The 22,613-nt window shown below is 38.6% G+C and overlaps 1 protein-coding gene and 1 long non-coding RNA gene across 10 annotated transcripts in view; one reads left to right on the top strand and one right to left on the bottom strand.

The window, feature by feature from the left end:
- The window catches only part of ANKFN1 (ankyrin repeat and fibronectin type III domain containing 1), a 436,237-nt gene that overhangs the window by 396,127 nt on the left and 17,497 nt on the right, over positions 1-22,613 (top strand). For all 5 annotated transcript variants that reach the window (XM_077164850.1, XM_077164848.1, XM_077164851.1 and 2 more), the window contains 5 exons: positions 277-443; positions 2,986-3,136; positions 4,614-4,782; positions 14,634-14,800; positions 21,096-21,309. In XM_077164850.1, the coding sequence (XP_077020965.1) occupies positions 277-443; positions 2,986-3,136; positions 4,614-4,782; positions 14,634-14,800; positions 21,096-21,309 (868 nt within the window). The remainder of the gene's footprint in view (positions 1-276; positions 444-2,985; positions 3,137-4,613; positions 4,783-14,633; positions 14,801-21,095; positions 21,310-22,613) is intronic.
- Positions 1-22,613, bottom strand: part of LOC143687670 (uncharacterized) — a 177,454-nt gene that overhangs the window by 138,342 nt on the left and 16,499 nt on the right. The gene's annotated exons all lie outside the window — the stretch shown is intronic.

Genomic DNA, 22,613 nt, shown 5'->3' on the forward strand with positions numbered 1-22,613 from the left:
ACGAACCTACCTCTAACACAAGAGAGCTGTAGAAAATAAGCATGCAAAGTATATTGATTGATTGGAAGATAATTCTCCTAAGAGAATTATCCCAAAGTTAAGTGTAGCTGTACCACCACTACTTCCCCAACATTCCTGGTGGTATCCAAAGTTTCTCACCTAATTACTTAGCCACAACTGCTTTAATTTCTAGCATGGCCCACCCTAAGAAGGAAAAGGTTTTGAGACTGCCCTGCGAGACTGATGCTTTTTGTTTTGTTTTGTTTCATTCCATAGGATATTCTTTCCTATCACAAAAGAAGCCATCAGCGTCTCTCTCCTGGATTGTATCTGGGTTTCCTAAAGCTATGTAGCTCTGTGGATCAGATCAAAGTTCTTGTCACCCAAAAGTTGCCCAACATTCTCTGCCATGTGAAGATACGTGAAAATAGTAATATTTCCAAGTAAGTGGTCATGAGTTTGGATTTTCCTTTTGATGAATCAGTGTCTCAAGTGAATGATTTGATGTGCCAGAAGGAAACTGGAATGTTACTTCTCAGTATAATTTCTATGGTGCGATGTCCTCAGGGCCCAGCACACTGAACAGAGACAGAACTGGGTTTTAACATTTGGAAGGTAGGAAAAGGAGAGCTTGTGGTAGCATTGGTGAGTGAGAGGAATGAGCCCACTCAAAGGAGCATTGTCTTTTGAGTTTCTTCTTTGCATTTGGTTAATGAATTTGGTTACTTTTCACATTGCTTTTTCCAATATCTTTTCTTCATAATCTTAAATGATCATGTTCATTTTTCTCTCTCAGTCTTTTTTTCTAAGTATTGTTTATGGTAATGTGTTCTGGTAGAGCAACTGATCCCCTTGATCTTAAGCCCCTTCTCACTTATTCTCCCCTCCCCTCACTCTAGCCTGGGGACTTTGTATGTTTCCTGTACTTCTTACGATTCTTTAGGGAAGAAAAGAAGTAACATGGCCTGAGCTTCTGGAAACTCTGCTCTATAATTTGACATTATGGTGAATTACCCTGCTAGCTTTGGGAAAATCGCCCAATCTTGGTAATCTGGCTCAACTTTACAACTGCTCTCATAGCAGGCCTCTGAAAGTCTAGTATAATGAACTGAATTATGCTGAACAGGAAAAGAAAATAACTTTCTAGAGTGAGTTTTTCAGGTTAAAAAGAATACAAAGTAGATCCTAAAATTCTAGTTACACCCAAGGATTTGCTTAACCAAAAGAATCTCTAATTTGGTCATATACTTTTGGTCCCTAAAGTCACAAGAGTTTATTAACATATCTGTAATGTTTCACAGTGTTCATTATTAAATAAGTACTTTTTCATGGAGGAGATGGTGGTGCTGGTGCTAATGACGATAATAATCTCATCAAAGAACTCAGTAGCTACCATATTCTCTCCTTTCATTTATCAATTACACCTAGACTTTAAGTCTGCCATCTGGTGGTTACTTTCACAATCAACATTAGTTGTCATCAGTTACATGGCTCATTTCTGGGTTGGCTTGGCAATAGTTACTTTCAACCGGTTTATAAATTTGGAGTCTCAGCCTCACACTCCATCTTTTAAGTAATCATATCAATGAATTTCCCCATTGCCAAGGATCCAAGTTTCATTGTACAAAAGATTCCAGTTGTCTTCAGACTGCCGGTTCCATCTCCTTATCCTTATAAGCCAAACTTATTAGTTGGTGGTAGGTGTTTCATGGCATACCTCCTAATAGGAGAAAAGAAATAACTCCAGGGCAAGTTCTCAAAAATCTCAATTATTATTGTGAAGCCAGTGGTATGCCCAGATTGTAGTATGATTTAATTTTGATTTTTTTCCCTTTTTGAGACAAAGGATTAATTTTCCATTGTCTTGTCCAGTGTGGGAATTGAAATGAAACCAATATCCTGAAAAAAGAAACTTTTCTAAGAAGCTGGTTGGTTAAAACAGAGTGCTTTCTGATGAAAAGCTCATGACACAATTTCATTTTCCAACCCACAGATTGGAGCTCAGGCTGTTACATCCCTCTGGGGAGAGCCTGCAGAGGGTTTTCACAAGGGTGGAAACATATGTCAGCACCTCTTCTCTTCCCATCCCCAGAGAGAAGAGTGATCCTTTCCTCTCTAGTCTGCTCTTGCTAGTATATTGCTGGTTCCTGCAGAGTTTGAAGGAGAAACTGGGCCATTTGAATGAGTTTCGAGAATTATGCTAACATACCTGTGGAAACAATATTGCCCAAGAGGCATTTACCTTGATCTTTTCAAGCTCCTTTTGAAGAGCAGCCTTTGCAGAACAAACCAGACATGTTTTCCTCCCATCACCATTCTTTGCCTTTTCCTTCTGTGCGACATTTAGAAAAGTTCATTAGGAAGGATTATAGAGCATGCCGGATAAAGATACAGATGGCTGGTTTGCAAGGAGGTTGGAAGTACTGATGAGTGTCCCCTGATTCCTTTTATTGGAATTGTCTGGTGTTCCTGTTTGTGATTCTCCTCAAGCTTCTGGAAGGAGAAAGAAGCCAAAATAGTCCCCAAGATTACAACAGGCCAAGGCTGAAATGTGCCATGTGGTTTGTTGCCTGAGTTGGACCAGAGTCCTGTGGTTACCCAACTGCTGAAACTAACCAGCAGATGACCCTGCAGTAAAATGTAGGGTCTCAGAACTTAGAGAGGATCTGCAAAGGAAGAAAACTTAGGACAGTCAGGAAATCATTACTAAAATATTTGAAAGCACCAATATCAAAAACTGATTCCTACTAATTAGACCTGCCGTTCCAAGGTTTATGTGGTTTGATAGGTGAAGTCAGTTTAAGCTAGAAAAAGCTCATTTTAAACTTCATTTGGGCGGGAAAAAGTTCAAATTTCATGAACTACATTGAGTTTTAATCACCAAAAAATGGTTATCCAGGTTCTGAACATACAAACTAAGAAATTTTCTGAGCTGGGTTCTGAACTTTTGTTGTATTTCTAATTTTAACTTGACTCAACATACAGAGAGGAGTGGGAATGGATCCAAAAGCTTCCTGGCTCTGAAGCTATGGAAAGTGTGGATCATACTTCTGACTGCTCCATGCAATTGTTCTTCTACGAGCTCCAGATGGCAGTGAAAGCTCTCCTTAAGCAGATCAATATACCTCTACACCAGGTACTAGACATTACTAATTTTGTCTTCTTTTATGGCTCATGGGAACTGCACTGCAGCACAAAACTTACTCCAGCAGTAAAAAATAATGGGCTATTAGTTTATTTTCATTTATTTAAATACCACTTTGCATGTAGCATGCACGTTTTGAATTTGATGCCTAAAAGTAGACACAGGTTGCACTTCAGCTCCATTTCTCCAGCTTCTCCTTGTTGATCACTTCCAAATTTCCTAGACCCTGTTGTATTATGGTAAAGCATGGAAAAATCATTGGTTAGTTTATCCTGAAAGACACAAAGCCTCAGCCTTCAGGATAGCGTGGAGCATGGAGAAACAAAGTGTATAGTTAGATAGAGAATCTAAGAACAGAAGAACACTTTATAATCTGCAGCAACAGCCACACTATTTTTCCACAAACAGAGGATTTGCTGTCAAAAGAATTGTTTTATCTCAAGCTAACCTCCACTAATAAGCAAATTTAAGAAAAACTGTTGTATAGAATAGTAAAACTTTATCAGGCTCTGTCTAGTAGGTTAATATGATGTAGCATTAGGTTCAGTTCCTTTTATTTATCTGTTTATTTATGCTGTCTGTTCACCATCCCCACCCACTCACTGTACCCACATACACATACACAAAATGAACCAATAAATTTAGTAGGTAAACAGGAAGACGTTAACAAGAATGACAGGCTCTCTTTAAATAACAGGAAGACAATCATGAGTTGGCCTCTAACCCATGGAAACAGAGGGATAGATTAGAGACTCTAAGAGGGTTCTCTCAATGGGGTACTACTCCGACTGTAAGTCAATATTGAAAAGCTAGTCAAAAACTGCCAACACTGTGGCACAGAATAATTTGCACAAGATGCCATAAAGACCCTAGGGGAGCAACTGGCTCATTCCAGGGGTGGCTGTATGCTCAGGTGGAGGGAAAAAGTACCAGCTCTACTTGTGACAGTAGATACTATTAAAGGGTTTCTTGGGCTTAGCAGGTTTGAAGCAGCTCAAATTTCATTGGTGACTCTTGGGCTACAAATACATGTTGGGAAAAGGCTGCCTAACAGTGCATACAACAATTTTTTTTAGATACTTGTAAAATTTTCTCAATCCTTGGCCAGAAACTACATTTTTCCCCCTTAACCAACTTAAATTGAAACTAGTGGATTTTTAATTCAATACATTTTTGTTGCTTCATGTAATTATATTCATCATTTCGAAAAGCCCACAGAATGTAATCATTTTCTGCTTTTATAAGAAGCATAAATGTTGTTTTCAGAGTTTATGTGGAACATTACTGCCTTAAATCTTGATTTTATATAGCATTATTAAATGGGCTGAACCCTAATATTTATGTTGTATAAAAATTCCAAGCTTGAAGTCGTGTAATTTTGTTAGATGTTTTATGCCAGTTTGGTGTTGTTTATGTAAGTGCCATGTTGTAACTCTCCTATTTTTCCTCCGCGCGTGTCCCTCTGCAGGCAAGGAACTTCCGCCTCTACACACAGGAGGTGTTGGAAATGGGTCACAATGTGTCCTTTCTTCTCCTGCTCCCTGCTTCAGACGACGTCTGTACAGCCCCAGGACAGAATAATCCTTACACCCCACACTCAGGGTTTCTTAACCTCCCTCTTCAGATGTTTGAACTTGGTATACTAGCTTGTTTCACCTAGAAATATTAACCCAGCCTCCTTATAATAAAATCACAAAGTTATATCTGTTCCCTCTTGTCCCAGTGGAGGGTCAATAAATCACATGATGGCTTTGGCAACAACCCTTCCTAGAACTGTGTACAAGTCTGAGAGAAAGCAAAGTTCCAAGACTATGTGCCTGAGCAATAATTATTGAAACCTAGCTAAGACCCAATGGAAAAGAGGGAATTCTAAACAGAAAGTTCAGTTATCAGGCTGCAATTCTTGCCTTCCCTGTGCTCCCTTAAAACAGAAATGCAAGAACTGATATTTTCATGAAAAACCCTACCCCTTCCTCCTCTCCTCTCTCTCCTTCTCCCCTTCGACTGGGAAGAAAATAATAATGAAATTAAAATGTGGAGTGCATATCACTTTGGAGGAAAAAAGTCTATAATTATAAGTAGTGCTGGTTTATTTAACAGATTCTAATATTAAATAGACTCTAAATTTCTGACAGACCAATTTGAGAAATTGACAGAATCTCTCAGCATGCAATATTGTGATTATAATGTTGGATCCTGAATGGTGGAAGATCTTGTCCTGACTTTCAAAAGTGAATAGCCTGGGCCCCAGTTTCTCTATTTTTACAGAGACCCCTGCAGCCCAGTGAAAATGTGAATAGGGAGGCTTTGTCTCTCTTCCCCTTATTTCATCTTGTAACAGGCCAATATGAAGCAATTAGCAAAAGGGTTCAGTCAGCTCCAATGAATTGTACAATTTGTGGGAGGGTGAGTGGGTAGGTGGGTGGAATGGAGGCAGACTATCTTTGGCCCCAGACACCAGATTTAGCAGCACACAAGGCAACTAACTGTCTCATGTCTCCATTTGAGACCTGGGCATCTGAATCAAAGCCTCTCTCAAAGTAGTTCAAATGGCTGAAAGCTAGATGAGCAGCAATTGTGATCTTCTAGGAGAGGGAGCACTATTAAGAGAAGCTTGAATCAGGCTTGCAGAACCATGGATACATTATTGTGTGACACTGGCAACCATTTAACCTTTCTGCACCTTCTCTGTGTCAAGAGACTAATAACACTGGCTGTGCCACTCCCAAGATGCCTGGATGTGAATGTGATCATTTCATGAGCTCCCTAGCCAAAGAATATTATTAGTACGTGATAGAACATTATTGCTGTTGTAAAATACATTAGGATCTTTCAAGTCAACAAATATCTATTGGGTATCTAGTGTGGAAATTCAGAGATGAGAATGGCAAAGGCTTTACCCTTAAGGGGCTCTTATGGTGGTAGGAAGAAAATAAGAATATAAATTATTATAGAACAAGGTAGAACATACCAGAAATCTTAGATATTGAGTGATATCGAAAAGAGAAAGTGCATTTTCTAAAAGATGACATCAGAAAAGACTTCTTGGAGAAAACGGTATTTGATGTGTCATTAAGAATGGACAGAATACTAATAAATATGGTTAAAAGGGAAAGCTTTTTTGTGATAGGGAGCAGAATTAGGAAAACAGAAGAACCCAAACAGAGTCAGGGAAAGAACTAGTGGTTCAGTTTGACTAAGTCCAAGAAATGATGTGAGGAAATAGTGGAACACAAACCCATGTGGACAAGTTGGAGCCATATTGGGCAGTTTCTTGAGAGTCAGGTTGAAGAATCTGTTAAACATAGATTGAAAGTGGTGGGGGGAGGGGAGATGGAGACAAAAACTTCACAGGCTATTATAATAATCGTCCATATTATGGTAGAACCCAAAAGAAGGAAATAAACAGGTATAAGAAACATTGGGAGTGATCTACAAGTTTGGGGAATTTTGTAAATGAATAGAGAAGTCTTTCCTCTAGGGTTTTTCAGCCTCTGTGATTGTGAGGCTACTGGTGCCATTACCAGAAGAAAAGAAATTAGAGAGGAAAATAGTTTGGGAAAGAAAGTGATGCTTCTAGCTCTGAATATATTGAATGTGAAGTTGAAAATAGTTTGGGAAAGGAAGTGATGCTTCTAGCTCTGAATATATTGAATGTGAAGTTGCTAATTCAGTATCCGGATAGGCATGTTCCACTGGCAGTAGAAATGCAGGAGAGAGGGTTGGGTAATAAACACAGAAATTTGGTTAGTATCTACTGATAACAGCTGAATTCATAAAAGCGAATGATTTCCCAGGGGTCAATAATTGACAGAGAAAAGAGCTAAAGAAAGTATTTTATTGGAGAGCTAACCAGGAGTCCACACTGTAAATGGTCATTGTTGTTATACGATATAGGCAAAATTCATGAAATTCATTTCCCCATGCCTCAATTGATTGTGGGAATAATCAATGATTTGTATCAATCAAAATTGTATATGACTTCCAAGAACCTGCAGGTTCAAGCCCTGCAAGTCTCCAGTCTTCCCTGCCTTTTTGAGAGGCTCACATAATATTCTTGGGCAGCCGTCCCTTGTCCTACTATTGCTATACTCTATTCCACAATTCAGTGGAGTTTGTTAGCATCCCTTGACTCTCTCCATTCATTCATTCATTCATCAGTAAACATTTATTGAATAGTTTACTAGGTGCCAGGCACTATTCCAGGCACTATAGAATCAGCAATATGCAAACTCCTCATGGAGTTTACATCCTAGTCAGGGAGACATAATAGACCAATCAACAAATATTATATGTCAGAGAGTAGTAAGGGCTATGAAGAAAAATAAATCAGGGTTATGAACTGGACTGAAGTGACAGGCTGCAATTTTAGACAGGATGATGTGGGGAGTCTTTTCTCAGTACACTGGAGCAGATTTCCAAGCAATGGAAACAGCAAGAGCAAAGGCCTTAAAGTAAAAGTGTGTCTGCCCAGGCTGAGGAATAACTAAGCAATCAGTCTACATGGAGTGAGGTAAGGAAGGAGAATAGGAATAGGAGATGAGATCAGAGAGTCAAAGGAGACCAGATCTTGCAAGGCCTCATAGGCATGGTGTGGATTTCAGATTTTACTTTAAGTGTGCTGGGAACCCACTAGAGGATTTTGAGCAGTAGAATGATGAATTAAAAGCTCTGAGAAATACAGTAGCAAAAAAATAAAGAGAAAGAACTTTATTTAACCCAGAATTTTCCAAATTCATTTGACCATGACTAGAAATTTTTTTTTTTTGCACGGTACCCATTACAAATCTAGAGTACGTGATTTAGGAATATACCGTCTTAGAACAGTGCTTCTCAAACTTCAGCGTGCATAAGGTTCATTTGGAGAACTTGTTAAAACACAAATTCCTGGAGCCCCAACCCCAGAAATGTTGAGTCAGTAGGTCCAGGAGGTGACACAAGAACATGTATTTCTAACAAGCTCTCAGGGATACTCGTGCTGCCAATACATAGTCCACATTTTTAGTAAGTACTGCTTAGGATACAAAGATTTTAGGAATTTAGGAATTTCCAGAATAAGGAATGTAAGTAGCATCATAATACAGTGGAATCCAACTGTGCCTGTTTCTTTGACCTGTCTTCCCTCTTCTTATTGCTAAAAACAATACAAGACCATCAGATATCATCCTTCATTTATGAAAACCAGGCCATAGATCAAAGCCTGGATCTCAGTAGTCTCTGACTTTAAGATATGCTTTTTTCTTAGAGTAAGCCACACTTTCTTACCCTCCTGGTCCTCCCTTGTCACCATATCATTAGTGATTCAATTGATTAATGAGGACGATGAAAGTTTCCAGAAGAGGCCACTTAGTTGAGCTTGGTTCCCATGGGATACACAATTCTTTTCTAGGGACTAAAGGGAAAGGATGCCAATAGCAGGAAATGAATACATTCTTGAGTATAGTGCTTGTTGCACTTCAGCAACACTAACAACAACTTTTAAAATATTGCTGGGCCTTAGCGAGAATCATATAAACTCTATCTTATCACCCAAACAATCAGAGCTTTCCAGGAGGCAGATTGCCAGAGGTACTATGTCCATTAGGCTGCTAAGTATTTGCTAAGACCTTATACAAGAACTGGTAGGGACTTGCTATGGTGGACTAACATTTAGAAAAATGCCAAGCATTTTTTCCATCTGTTTCTTAAAAACATGGACGTCCATCCTCCTTAGGTAGTTCCATAGTAAAAAGTCAAGAGACAGACTAAGCGTTTCTGAAAAAGGAGAGAATATTGTTAGAAATTCAGTTAGAATTCAGAAAATTTTAGCTAATAGCAACATAGGAATTCTAACGGAACTTGAACAGGTACAAATCATAGGAATGTGTAAATTATAATAATAAAATAAAGGGTAACCCTATATTTCAGTTTTACTCGTATGTCATCCATGTCCCCATAAAAGTACTTCAGATATGGCAAAGGGACCATGTTCCTACCAGTGGCCTAAGTGATTCATAAATAATTTGCCAACCAACTATGGAAAACTGCATCTGTGCCTATTTCAACACTAAATAGATCTTGCAAGGATGAAATCATACAGGAGCTTAGCCCTCTATTTCCTGGAGAAAAGACGAGGCTTGGGCAAACCCACAGGAGTGTTCTTTCACAGGATTACTTGCAAGTTAGAGAAAGATAGTCATAGAGGGAGATAGCATGAGATCTCTATGAGTAGCACTGAACTGGGAAGAATGGTACTATTTCACAAAAGACCCATACCTCTTCCCATAGCCTGAGGACTGGCATTCTACTCTGCTTTGAGTAGGATTAGGACAGGATCCCTCTGCATTAATAAAGCATGTGCTGGGGTCTTACAAGGGTCACTATTTATACTGTTTCCTGTGACAAAAAGGAAAGCAGCATCATGAGCCCTTAGGAACTCTGGTGCTGTGGCCTCTTCAGGATTTGCCTGTTCTGAGGAAGTTACTCTGCCCTAACCCTGTGGGCAGTCACACTGACAGCAAGTCTGTGATGAAGAAAGTTGATTTTTACTGATTCCCTTGGCTCTATGGCTCATGCTAATTAGACTAGAAAGATTAAAAAAAAAAAAAAAAAAAACTGGGGAATTGAAAAAAAAAGTTTGAGACCTGGTATATATTTCATATACCTGTATTCAGCTGTATCCATCCATTAAACCTTTCCTGACTTTCAACTATATGCCAGGTACTATACAGAGACTGGACATGCAGACATTAAGAAAACACACCCTTTTTGCACCAGAACTTCAGAATCTAATAGGGAATACAAATCTCTATACCAACAGTCCCAACACAATGAAAGGGCTACTGTAAAAAGTACGTTGTTGAATTTCAGAGGACAACACTACTCCTTCCTTACAGAGATTAATAATTGGGCTGGACACTGAAGGATAAGTAAACGCTCACCTGGTAGGGTAGAAAAGGAAAATCATTCTAAACAGAAGAACAGCATGCCCAAAAGCTTGGACACCTGAGAAAATTCAGCCCAATGTATTCTCAGTATCAGTGTGACAGATGCTTAAGGCATGTGAGGAAGAGTAGCAGGAAATGACACTAAAAATAAAAAAGGTCAAAATCATGAAGGGCCACTTATGCCTTCCTAAAGAGGTTGGACTTTATCCTGTAGGTAGTAGGGAGCCATTAAAAGATTTTGAGAAAAGGAATGATGTGTTCTCACTGGTTTATAGCACTCTGTGGCAGATGGATTGTGGGAGAGCAAAAAAAGGCTGGGACTTGAAACAACTAAGAAACTGTCTCACTAGTTCAAGCAAGCAATGATAAGGACCTGAACCAAGGCAGCAGCAGTGGGATGGAGAGGAGAAGGCAGAGGCAAGAGGAATTTAGAAGCTGAAATCAATGGGACTTTGTGAGTGATTTGATGTGGGTGGAGAGCAAAATGGAGGAGCCAGAGAGTCTGGATACAGTGCTGAGATAGATAATGTTGCCATGAACCAAAATAAGAAATGTGAGGGGAGGAACAAGTTTGGGAGAAGAGAGAGATGATGAGTTCAGTTTGACAGATGATGAGTTTGAGGTACCTGTGGGATATTTAGGCCTGAACCTAATGGAATACAGGCCACAGGCTTACAAGAAATGACATGGTCTCAACTCTCATTCCTAATGCCCATTTTTCATGATTTAGAGTACCATTCCTGAATTCCAACTGTCAACATATTCACTACCAGGAGACATTAGAGAGGCACCTTGTGCAGAGGTTCTTTCTGACCCTTGGCAAGAATCATGAAACTAAACTGACCCCAAAAGGTTTCCTTGTTGACTCCTTGGCTTCCAAGCTAGGCCACATGACCCAGACTGATTCTAATCCTCATCCTGTTCTAATATTCTAACTACTCAACGCCTCATTCTTCCTAGGAGAGTGGGAAGGAACATTTATTTGCATTTGATATGTGCCATACACTGTGCTAGGCACTTTATATACATTGTGTTATTTAACCCTTGGTAGCCATTATTATTCCGTCTCAGATATAAGAAAACTGAGGCTCGCAGAGGTTATATATCCACTGTCACACAGGGGAAGGAGTGAGAGAACCATGATTCAAACCCAAGTATGCTTGGCATCTAAGCCCATGTACTTTCCATTCTACCATACTCCTAATCTGACTTGTATGGGGGAGCTTACTGTATTTTAGTTTGTCACTGTCTTTTATAGAAAAAAAAGATAGATAATGAGAGACACAGAAAATTAGCCTTAGTTTGAGAATTACTGATGAGTCATTAGTATAACCGTATACATTTTTTTTCTGGAAAATTGATGTGATTTGCATTAAAAAAAATTAGAAACTTCCAATCTATCTCCCCTCCTGGGTATATTATTGCTAAACCACAAAAGACTATGTTAAAGTAATCGCCAGAGCAGGAAACTGAAACATTGGCATTGAGGCCTCCTCATAACTCACTTATGTGCATGACATTGGCAGTATGGGTGCTGTGAGACTACCCACTGGTCCACAGCTCCTACCTCAAGGAGACACAAGGGAAAGTTGTGAATACCCTGGCTTTTAAGAATTAGGATTGGACTGATAGTGTTTCCTTTAAAGAAATTCTTTAGTGCCTTCCCTCTCTCCCCAGTAATGTTTCAGAAAGAAAGAAAAGCTTTCTTTCTTCCTTTCTCCCTTCCCTACCCTTCCCTTCCCATCTTTTGTTTCCTTTCTTTTCCTTCCCTTTCCTTTCACTTGGTTTGAAAAGGAAGGCTGTGAGACACTTGATTCTCTACACTTCCAACCAAGAGAAGATATCTGTCAGGTGCTGACAGGATATAATCCCTCCTCGAAAGGCTTAGAAAACATTCATGGAGTCACAAGGCTCAGTGAGTAAACTATAGTAATAGTGACTCCTTCCTATAGAACTGCTTATAAGTATCACAGATCTGAAGTACACCTTTCAAAACAGGAAAATCAGAAACATAGTAAGAACAGAGGGCAAGAAGAGACTTTGGAGGAAAGATCTGCACACTTTAGATGAGATCATGCATTTATTCATTCACTCAATGAACATCTATTGAGAAGCTATAATGTTCCGGTTTTTTTTAATACGTATAGTTTCTTTTATTTTTGCTAAAAGTAATGACTGTCAACATTAGAAATATATTTATCATAACTTCAGTTTTGCATAAATGGATGACTTAAAAGAAGAAAAATTAAAATTCACAACATAAATAGACATCTTGCATCTAATTCTGAGACAACCATTATCTATACTATAATTATTTCTTACCGCAACCTTACAAAGCTGCAGCAGAGAGAGCTGATGTTCCATCAGATTAAATAACTTACTTAAAGTAAATAAGCCATAAAAGGAACAAGTTAGAATTCAAGCTTAACTCTAACAAACTCCACAGGGCAGGATAATTCCATATAAGATGCTATTATTTCATAATATATGTTTGCTACATAGACTATCTTATGAAGCATGTTATATGTATGAATGTTCCAAGTTTTGAGGAAATAAAATTAAAGACATGGTTTTAAGACACAAATGGTAGCAAGACATTCAAGTAAACACAGGATAATGCCATCATACATTTAGAAACAAGGGCTATAGGGACATGGAAAAGGGAAAAACTAATTTTACCTTGGAGAAGAAGAGGTAACAGAGAAGCCATCACAGAGTAGAAGACATTTAAGCTGGTTCCAGAAGTACCAGAAGCTGATATGAATGTATTGGAAGGGAAGGGTATTTGAAGAGGAGGAAAAGACACGTTTAAAAGCATGGAAATACAAACAGATATGGTATTTATACATTCAACTTGACTGAAGATTAGTGTTAATGCAGGATGGGAGAGAGGTGTCACATGATGAAAGATATGATTGAAAATATATTCAAATTATAGATCACAAAGACCTTTATGCTGATAAGATGTTTGGATTTTATGTGCTGAAATCAAGAAGCAGCTCTGTGAGGTCTCTAAACAGGGAAATAGAGGAAAACTAGAGTATTTGGGAGAAGCTCAATAATTTGTCACTGGAGGTTATATGAAATCTGTTCTGCCTGTCAGGTGAGGAAGTTCTAAGCAGAGTGAAGAAAAGTAAGAAGGAAGGATCTGACACGAGAGAAAAATCAGTTCCCTAACTGAGACTACTTGAGTTGAGAAGCTTCTCTTTGAAATGGTGCACAGCAGGAGTAAGGATGTGCCACTGAAGCCCTCACCCCATTCTTCCCTTCCACGTCCATATAACGAAATACAAACAGAGCAGGTTGCCTTTATACTCATTAAGATTTACTCTAAGAAGAAACCAAACAAGGAAGCAGGCAGTAATAAGAAAGGAGTTGTAGGGTGCACAGAAATCACTCAGTACGGGGTTTCTTCAGTGAGGTGTAGAGATAAACAGATACCCCACTTTGGGATAGTTTGGTTTATCTTCCCTAAATGACCAGGTCTAGGACTAGGGAACCTGCAGCGAAGAAGCCTAAAGCACAGGAGTTAGCTAGATGTTCTTTCCAAAATCCCTTACCAAAAGAAAAGCAGAATAAAAATGTTTCAGTGGACTTACTGAGATACTACAGCCCTGTTCAAAGCAAGAACACACTAGTACAAGTCAGAGGTACATAGGAAAGTGAGGTTCCTAGAGCGTGAGTCTCCAAATTCAACCATGATCAAGGAGAAACAGGTACTACATTAGATCAGGATAATTTCCTCATCCCCCCAGAATCTGAAGTTATGGTTCATGATGAGAGCCAGTCAGAAAAGACTGAAAAATCTGACCCCATCAGGCTGCCTGAGACAGGCTCAGTCCTACTCTGCTCTGCTCATCCTGAAAACCAGTAAATGATGAAGATGAAGGTCAGACTGTTTCCACTGGATTCTGCCCTATTGAGAGAGGAAGGCCAAACCTGCCAAGGACCAAAATGGTCTGTCCAGGCATCAGCTCCCATCTTTCTTCCAGAGGAGCCAAGGGAGGGGAAGGGAGGAGGAGGATCAAAGCCCATCACAAGAGGCTTGTAGAGAAGTCTTCTAGTCAGACAAGAGCCACCTCAAGAAAAGCATGTTTTACATCTTCCAAGGCATCATTCTGATCTTGGAAAGGAGCAAGTAAGATACACATTGAAAATCATACATCAATATCAAAATTAGATTTCAATTTGCTGCTTGGCTCATTTTTTCTTTAAAGTGATAAGCAAACATATTTTCCCAGCTTCTATATATATATATATATGCACATAAACGCACACATACAGTCCTGCTTTGGGGAAAGTCCACATAAATTGCAGCTTGGGCGAACCCCCCTTCCCCATACCTTACCAGGACCTATGTAAACCTTAAAAGGAAATACTGTCTGCCTAAAGCCAGACAACTGGACTCTTAAGAGCACATTTATAATTTATTTATGCTTAATATTTTCCAGTGATAGGATTAATAAATCATGTTTTCATTCAACTTGTTTTCTTTGAGGTATGAATTTCTCTATTTTGATACCAGATCTTAACATGTTTTATTTTGCTTGTCCATTTTCCAGTTCATTTTTGTAGCTACAGGGAGAAATTTATTAGTCTGTATTGCCACCTTTCTGCTGTTGTGGAGCTGGATTCTCTGAATACCCAACAGTCCCTGAGGGAAGCTATCTCAGACAGCGAGGTTGCAGCTGCCAAACAAAGACACCAGCAAGTTTTAGATTTCATTCAGGTAACAGTTTATTTCTTCTGAGGTAAAAGGAAGGAAGAAGAGGCAGCAGGGTGGGGGGTGGGATGAGAACCAAGGGGAGGTGGGGGGAGAACAGCAATCTGGACTAATTTAAAGAACACAGATGTAAGTAGCCTGTTGATTTGGTTAAATATGAAGCTCAGGGAGATGTGAATTTTCAAATAAACACTTAAGAAAAAACTATAGATAAATCCCAATGTCACTAAGAGCTTTGAATCACTGTGGTAGGTAGTAGTAGCTTCCTATATTGGAGTGAAAAAGTAGAAGTGGTGATGAGAATATTATTCTTACCTGTCACCCTACTGATGATTCCAATAGAATATATATATTAATATGTAATTAACTCAATATCCTAGAAAAAAAAGAGAGAAGAAAAGACCCAACCCAAACACTCAAACCTAAATTTAACCCCGAACAATCAGACCTAAGGTTCCTAATATTTTGGACTTCTTTATGGCAGACTTGACACTTTAATCTGTGGCTGCAAAAGTTCACTGCCTATGGTCTTGACTGGAAAGGCTTTATGGAGACACTTCAGGGTCTTGTGAAAGGGGTAGTGACAAGAAGTCAAGAGAATATGTATCTGGTCTAAAATTGCCTCTAAATCCTTTGGGCAAACCTTATGATCTTTCTGCCCATAAGTTACCCAATCAAGCAATAGCCCATGATAAATATCACTATGATATATGTTCAGTTCAATGTGGTAAATATTTATTGAACACCTATTAGAAGGCACTGCATAGTAGGTACAAAGTTGAATTACAGAAGACCCCAGACCTTAAGGAGTTTAAAATACATTAGGGTAGACAAAAAATGTGTGCAGTTACTTTTTGTAAAATGTGTTAGGTACAAAAAGAGAAGTAACAATCCCACCCTCAAGCCCCCCAGAAAAACCTGTGTCTACATAAAGAAGTAAAAACTGACTTTCACTTATGAGTATCAGGAACGTTGCCATGGAAGATGTGATTAGTATCTGAACTGTGCCTAGATGGATAGGTTAGACCACACTGAGGAGGAATGGACTGAGGGACATTCAAAACAAATGTATAAACAGCTAAAGCAAAGAGACCAGAAAAATTGGGGAAAGTATTGGGGAAATGATGAGTAGTTAAGACTGCTTGGGACATAAATTGAGTAAAGGATGGTGGTGAGAGATTAGGTAAACCGAAAGATGTGAGATCAGATCAAGGGGGCTTTATTAAAAGCCATGGTAAGAAATTTGCACTTTATTCTTTAGGCAACAGGGAGCTGACCAAAGTTTTGGAGAGGGTAAATAATAATTTCTCACAGATCTTGTAAGATAGATTCAAGCAGGGGTAATATTCCTTGCATATGTAGTGGTCTGGCCATTCTGGTTGTTCATCATAAGCTTTAATTCTGATTGATCATATTCAGTACATAATTTGCATATCATCCCTGGTTTTAAGGAGGAGAAGACTTAAGTCAGGAAAACAAGAAGTTACTACAAATATCTGAGTGAGAAGTAATAAGAACTTAAGATGAGGAAATGCTGTGAAGTTTGGACTAATAAATCTCTCTAAGTCTCAATCTCCTCATCTGTGAAATGAATGATAAGAGGACTACTTCACAGGGTTACTGTAAGGATTTAATAAGCTAATGCAAGTAAAGCACTCAGCAGAGTGCCTGACACAGCAGGGTGCCTGACACATAATAAATATGGCAATAAATTATTTGTTTATCCATTCGTTCTTCACTAAAAAGGGAAAATCCTTTGAAATATGAAAGTGCAAGATTCAAGGTTTCTGAAATACTCAAAAGAAGATACTGTCAATATACTTGCAAAGCATATATTCTATTTTCCTCATTTTGTAAATAATTTAATCTTCAGTGACTTTTCAGATTAAAGAAATCAACCTTTCAAGAAGTTATTTGCTCTCTTGACTTAAGAATGTAGTGCTTACAAAATAAAAGCATTTATTTCACTTATTTTATTTCCAGTAGAAATGATATACAGACAGGGAAGAGGGCTAACAGAGGAGGAAGACTGTAGGATGAGAAAGAACATGCAAAACCATTTTATCTTTTGAATCTAGTATAAGGGACAGCAGAGCATAATAAGAATAATAATAGACCAGATGTTAAGGAACATCCATTTCTTTAGTCCTGGCTCTTCCACTAATAAACTTCAGAATATTAGACAATTTACTGGGTCTACATAGGCCTTAATTTCTTCATATGGAAAGTGAAATAATCGGATTAGATGATTTCTAAAGATCTTGTCAGCTCTAACATTTTATGACTTCTTTAACAGCCATAAATATTTTTAGAGCAACATTCTCCTACTGCACTTTAGATTCTGCTGCTGCTTTATTCCACCTAAGCCTCCCCAAGTCCAGAGTGTCCATCCAATGAGGAGGATGACTTTCTTCAGTCTGTCAGGATCTCAAATCCCTCCAAGAGTTCCTGGCTTCATTCTTACTCCCTGCCTACTACCCCTCCTCCTATCTTTTTCACTCAGCCTTGGGATCCACTGCCTTTTTCTCTTTCTCTTTCATCACAACATTAAGTGGGCTGGATAAAGGCAGGCCAGGAATTCTTCAAAGTTCTGCACTGCTTTGGTCTCCCAAAGTAGGTAACTTGAGACCCCTCTCTACACACTCTCCTTCCAGCCAGCCAGGTACGTGTACACTTGGATAAAAGCCAATTCCCAATCAGTTCGAAAACTAACTTCTTGGCCAGGATAAAACCAGGCCATCTCCCTGCACCCACGGCCATCAATGGACTGCCTTGCTCTATCCCACACTGATAACATTGATAACTGCATGGAAGGAGATAATTTTGATATCATCTCTCTTCCTGTCTGTGTTGGGCTTCTCAGTCAGACTCAATCCCCCTTTCTCTCTCTCTCTCTCAAAATCAAAACCAGCTGCAGCCACTCACCCATTGGTGTTCACAGCTCAACCCACCACACACCATAACCTACAGAGGCGACCGCCAGCCGCGAGAGCATTTGTACGATTCCAGATCTAAGACAGTGTTGAAGTCACTACACAAACCAAACATTGTAAAGAGCAAGGGAGTCTATGTAAATACAGTTAGGAAAAGAAGCCAAGGAGTGCAGCCAGAAAGGGGGAGGGTTGGACCAAGGGAGGTGTAGAAAATCATAGATAAGGTATACAGGCTTTGTAGACAGCACACACAGCAGAAATGTCAAAATGCGGAGACCTGGAGCTTGGCATATTTTGAGCTGCTAAAACCTAAAGGGCAATTAGGCTATAATTTATATACTGTAATGCTTCAAATACTCCTAAGCTGTAATAGAAACACAGCTCATTAAATATAGCCAATCTATCATCCCCACAGGCACCTTGTAACTGTGTTGTGAGAAAACCAATCACCTTTACATTTTAATAAAAATATTATCTTGCCTGAGTACAGAGAAAGGGGCATAATTTATGGGATGAAAACTGAAATTTTTAAAGAGCAGAGTGAGAAATGGATGCAGAACTTTTAACCAACAGACCTAGGGAGTTCATGGTCTTTCTTTTTTCAAATGTGTCAGCAAGTCTTTAGAAGCTGAATTTGGACCTTAAAGTCAGTGGGGATTATGTTGTCAGTTACTTTTAGATCAACAGTATAATGTAAAATGGGTGAAAATTGTACTTCTTTTGGAGCCACTTAGCTAAGTCCCATTAAAGTCAATACAGAGGCCTCCCTAAACCTATGTTTTTTTATTTTTCTTCAGTTAAGACCTCGCCACCTCATCACTGAGAAAAACTGAGAGGTAAACATTGCTGGGGTTCTTAATCTTACTCTCAGTCCCTGTCAATCAGGTTGAAACGATCTTATCCAAAGAGAGCAAGTGGATTATTACTAATAATCAGTTTAGTTTCAAAGGGCTGCTCTAACAAATTATCAAAAACTGGGTAACTTGAAACAACAAAAATTTATTCTCTCACAGTTGTGGAGACTAGGAGTCAGAAATCAAGGTGTTGTCAAAACTGGACTCCCTCTCAAGGGGAGATTCTGTTTTTTGACTTTTTTAGCTTCTGATGACTGTTGGTTTTCTTTGATTTGTGGCCACCTCACTCCTGTCTCTGCTTCCATAGTCACATTGCCTCTTCCTCTTCTGCCTTCCAAATCTCCCCCTTATCTCACTCTTAAAGGGCCTTGTCATTGGAATTAGAACCCACCAAGATAACCCAGGATAAACACCCCCTCTCAGAAGCTTTAACTTAATCACATCTTTCGCCCTATATGGCAATGTTTATTCTTTTATCATATAAGGTCATATACACAGGTTCTGGGGATTGGGACATGGACATATCTTTCAGCCAACTATAATAATCATCAGCTTCATTTAACAACTGGAAATTTTATAATATATAGCTTATAAAGTATACTCACTATTTACATTATCTTACTCTAGCACAGTAACTGTTTGAGGGGTAGACACCTAAAGAATTAGGTAACAATTCCAATCATTCATGCATTCATTCATTGAACAATCATTTTTTAAGTACCCACTCTTTGGAGGTCACAAAAAAACACAAAAAGTGTTCTTGAAAGGCACACTAAAAACTGACCACTGTCATGAAATACCGTTAAAATAATTCTGAAGAAAGAGTATGCTACATGAGGTAGGGCCAATAAAAGTCAAATGAGAGTACAGTGATCCCACCATAAAAATGTGTCTGAGTCACATATGGGATTTCCACTTTGGCTTTATCCCCTGAACTTTAGATTCCTCTCTTGACTCAGTGCTTCCTCACGGACCTGCCTACTACTGAATCTCCTGCCCAATTTACCATGCTAACAAAACCTAAGGCTCAATCTCACACTTTCATTAACAGCTCTGAGTACTTTGCCAGTTCATGTCACCCCAGGACAGAACAGACCTAGAAAGCAAAGGAAAATGGCTCTTAGCCACAGGGTGCCATTCATTAGTTCACTCTCACTTGCATGATTCGGAACAGGGCAGACTGAATACCAAAATTTCAGACTCAACTCTGTTGGGAGCAACAGGTTTGTAAATATTCTTTTAGGAGCAGGTTTAAAGTACAAATTAAGCCTCTAAGAAGGAACTTTGAAAATAAATATAATACTAGGTAATCCCTTACCTTTAAAATCTCTACAGTGAGAGAAACCTTAACTTGGTATTGTTCATACAATGAACACCTTCTACATGGAAGTTGAATGACACCAACTCTCTAAATGTTCTTCTTCAAAAATCACTCATAAATTGTCAGAGCAGGAGGGGACCTTAGACATCATCTAGTTCAACCTCCTCTTTTTACAGCTGAGTAAATTGGACCAAAGAAATTAATGCCAAGGCACCTAGTGAAGTTAGATACAAAGTTTATCACAAGCTCCAGGGACCCATTAAAACTATGTGGCTAACAGCCCCTCCTTGGATATGGTCAGAATAATCAGAAAGTTCACGATCAATATCCTTGAAGATTTGGGAGAACATCTATCTACAGAAGTAGACTCAAACATATGCGTGACTTTTATACCAATAGGCTTCTGAGTAACTACTGTAGTACTTTTTAATGAAAATGTGATTAGCCTTGAAATCACTAATATCAGAATGGTAGCAATCTAAAATGGCACTCTCCTAAAAATGTAAGGATGTTTACATTACTTAAGACTAAGCTGTTTTGTCCTTTAGAAGCATTTATTTTAATGTAAGGAAATAATAAGTTTATTATATAAAATTACTTATTTTCTTTAAAATAAGACCAAGAATCTATACTTAGCAAAATATTCCAGTAATGTTTTGTTTTTCTAGATCACATATAAAAACTAAAACTACATTTCTTAAAGCATTCTGAAATTCAGATTTTATAATATGCCTTCCTCCACTATATTCCAAAGAGGACTATTTCATTATTTACCAAGAATTAATAGCAAAATGCCTTGCAGATTTACAAAATGCTTTCAAATCCATCATTTCACCCAATCATCACAGCCACCCTGTGTAGTATAAGAGGGAAGATGTTCTTGTCCACATTGTTCAAATACTGCAACTAAGACTCAAAGAAAGAGGTCAAATGGTTATTGCAGAGCTAATAATAATTATAATTATAGAGCTAAGTGGCAGATCCCATTTATAATCCAGGCCTCTGCTATTTGCACCAATGACACAGTCCCTTAGGTAAAAACATGACAGCATTTTCTGGTTTAGCAAACCTATGTTGAAAATGTTTTACTCTTGCTTCATACCAACACTATAGAAAACGGATCATCTTGGATTCTTGGGAAACATTACTTTTCAATAACTGATAACAATATCTTTTACCATTTTGTTTTGAAGCAAATAGATGAAGTTTGGCGTGAAATGAGATGGATCATGGATGCACTACAGTATGCAAGATACAAACAGCCAGTTTGTGGCTTGCCCATCACGAAGCTAGTAGATCCCTTAGATGAGCAGAATTTAAAGAAGATCAACTCTACATCATCACATATAGACTGTCTTCCATCACCATCACCATCTCCAGAGATGCACAGGAGAAAGGCAGTGAGTGGTAAGCAATAATATCTGAAGTTCAGTCACCAGGTTCTTACTCCTCTCTTAATTGATACAGTTCTTTGTGAGGAGCATTGCTTCCAGCAAAGAGTCAGAAGCACTGCTCAGTGGCAAGAGTCCAAAGGCATAGAGAGAATAAAAATGGAATAGTGAGAGGTAGGAAATTAGGACAATAACTTGAGATCAGTTCCAATTAGGAGTGGGAAAGATTAAGTCCAGTTCTAGCCCAAACTTCCAAGATAGCAAAGGACACAGAGGAGAGATCAGGATTCAGAAATGCAGAATGGAGACTACTGCAGTGCATGTGAGGCCTAGGTCAGTCAAGGGAATCTCACCAAAACCAGGTAAGGAAGGAAAACTGGCTTGGCCTCTAGTTAATGGGGCTCACAGGAATGAGGCAGGAAGCAGTTCCAAACCTGGGTAAGAGTTCAGGGCACACTTTCCACCCACATGGCACCAAGGTCCTGGGGTAGAAAATATGGACGAGAGAAACTTTGGATAAACAAGAAGCGTGAGCCTGAGGCCAAATAAATAGATTGACCTCAACATGGGTACAACTGAGCTGCAGGTGCCTGAGAAGGCACTTCCAACCCTAGGAATTAAGTAGGAAAGATCATGTCCAATTCTTTTGAGTTTATACAGCAAAGGTTAGCAGCAAAAACATGACTAGGTTAACACAAATTTCTACAAAGCACATTTATGCTTATAATCAAAGAGAAAGCATACTAGGCAAAGGCAGTAGAATGCTCTTGCCTGGGACATGTTGAGGCTAATGCCATTATTTTTAGCAAGTTAAAATAAAAACCTTTCAAAGCATCTTTCTTGATTCTGTAACTCATAAGATTCTACAATTTTGGAAGCTTTACAATAATAGCAATTGGTATTTTTAATAAAGTTGTGATTTGTGGGCTTGTCCCTTAGGGGGCAGTACAGTGTAGCAGAAAAAGCATGGGATTAGAAATCAGAGACCTGGATTCAAATTCCAGTTTTGCTTTACTAGCTCTATAAATTTGAACAGATTACTACATCTGAATCTCAATTTCCACATAGGTAAAATTAGAATATATTACCTACACATTGAAGAGCAACTTGTGAATGATAATCTATATCAGAGATGCATGGCATATCATAGATAATAAACAGTAGGTACTATATTTAATGTTATTGTTATTATAGAAAACTTTAGTAGGAATATGAACTTTTTATATAATTAAATTTATGTGTGATCCTATGTTTTAAAAACCTTGATGCCTAAAAATCAAAGCTTGGCAAATATAGAAGCTTGGAAGAGAGTTTATTTAC

Source organism: Tamandua tetradactyla, chromosome 6 (genome assembly GCF_023851605.1).
Source record: "Tamandua tetradactyla isolate mTamTet1 chromosome 6, mTamTet1.pri, whole genome shotgun sequence".
Lineage (NCBI taxonomy): Eukaryota > Metazoa > Chordata > Mammalia > Pilosa > Myrmecophagidae > Tamandua > Tamandua tetradactyla.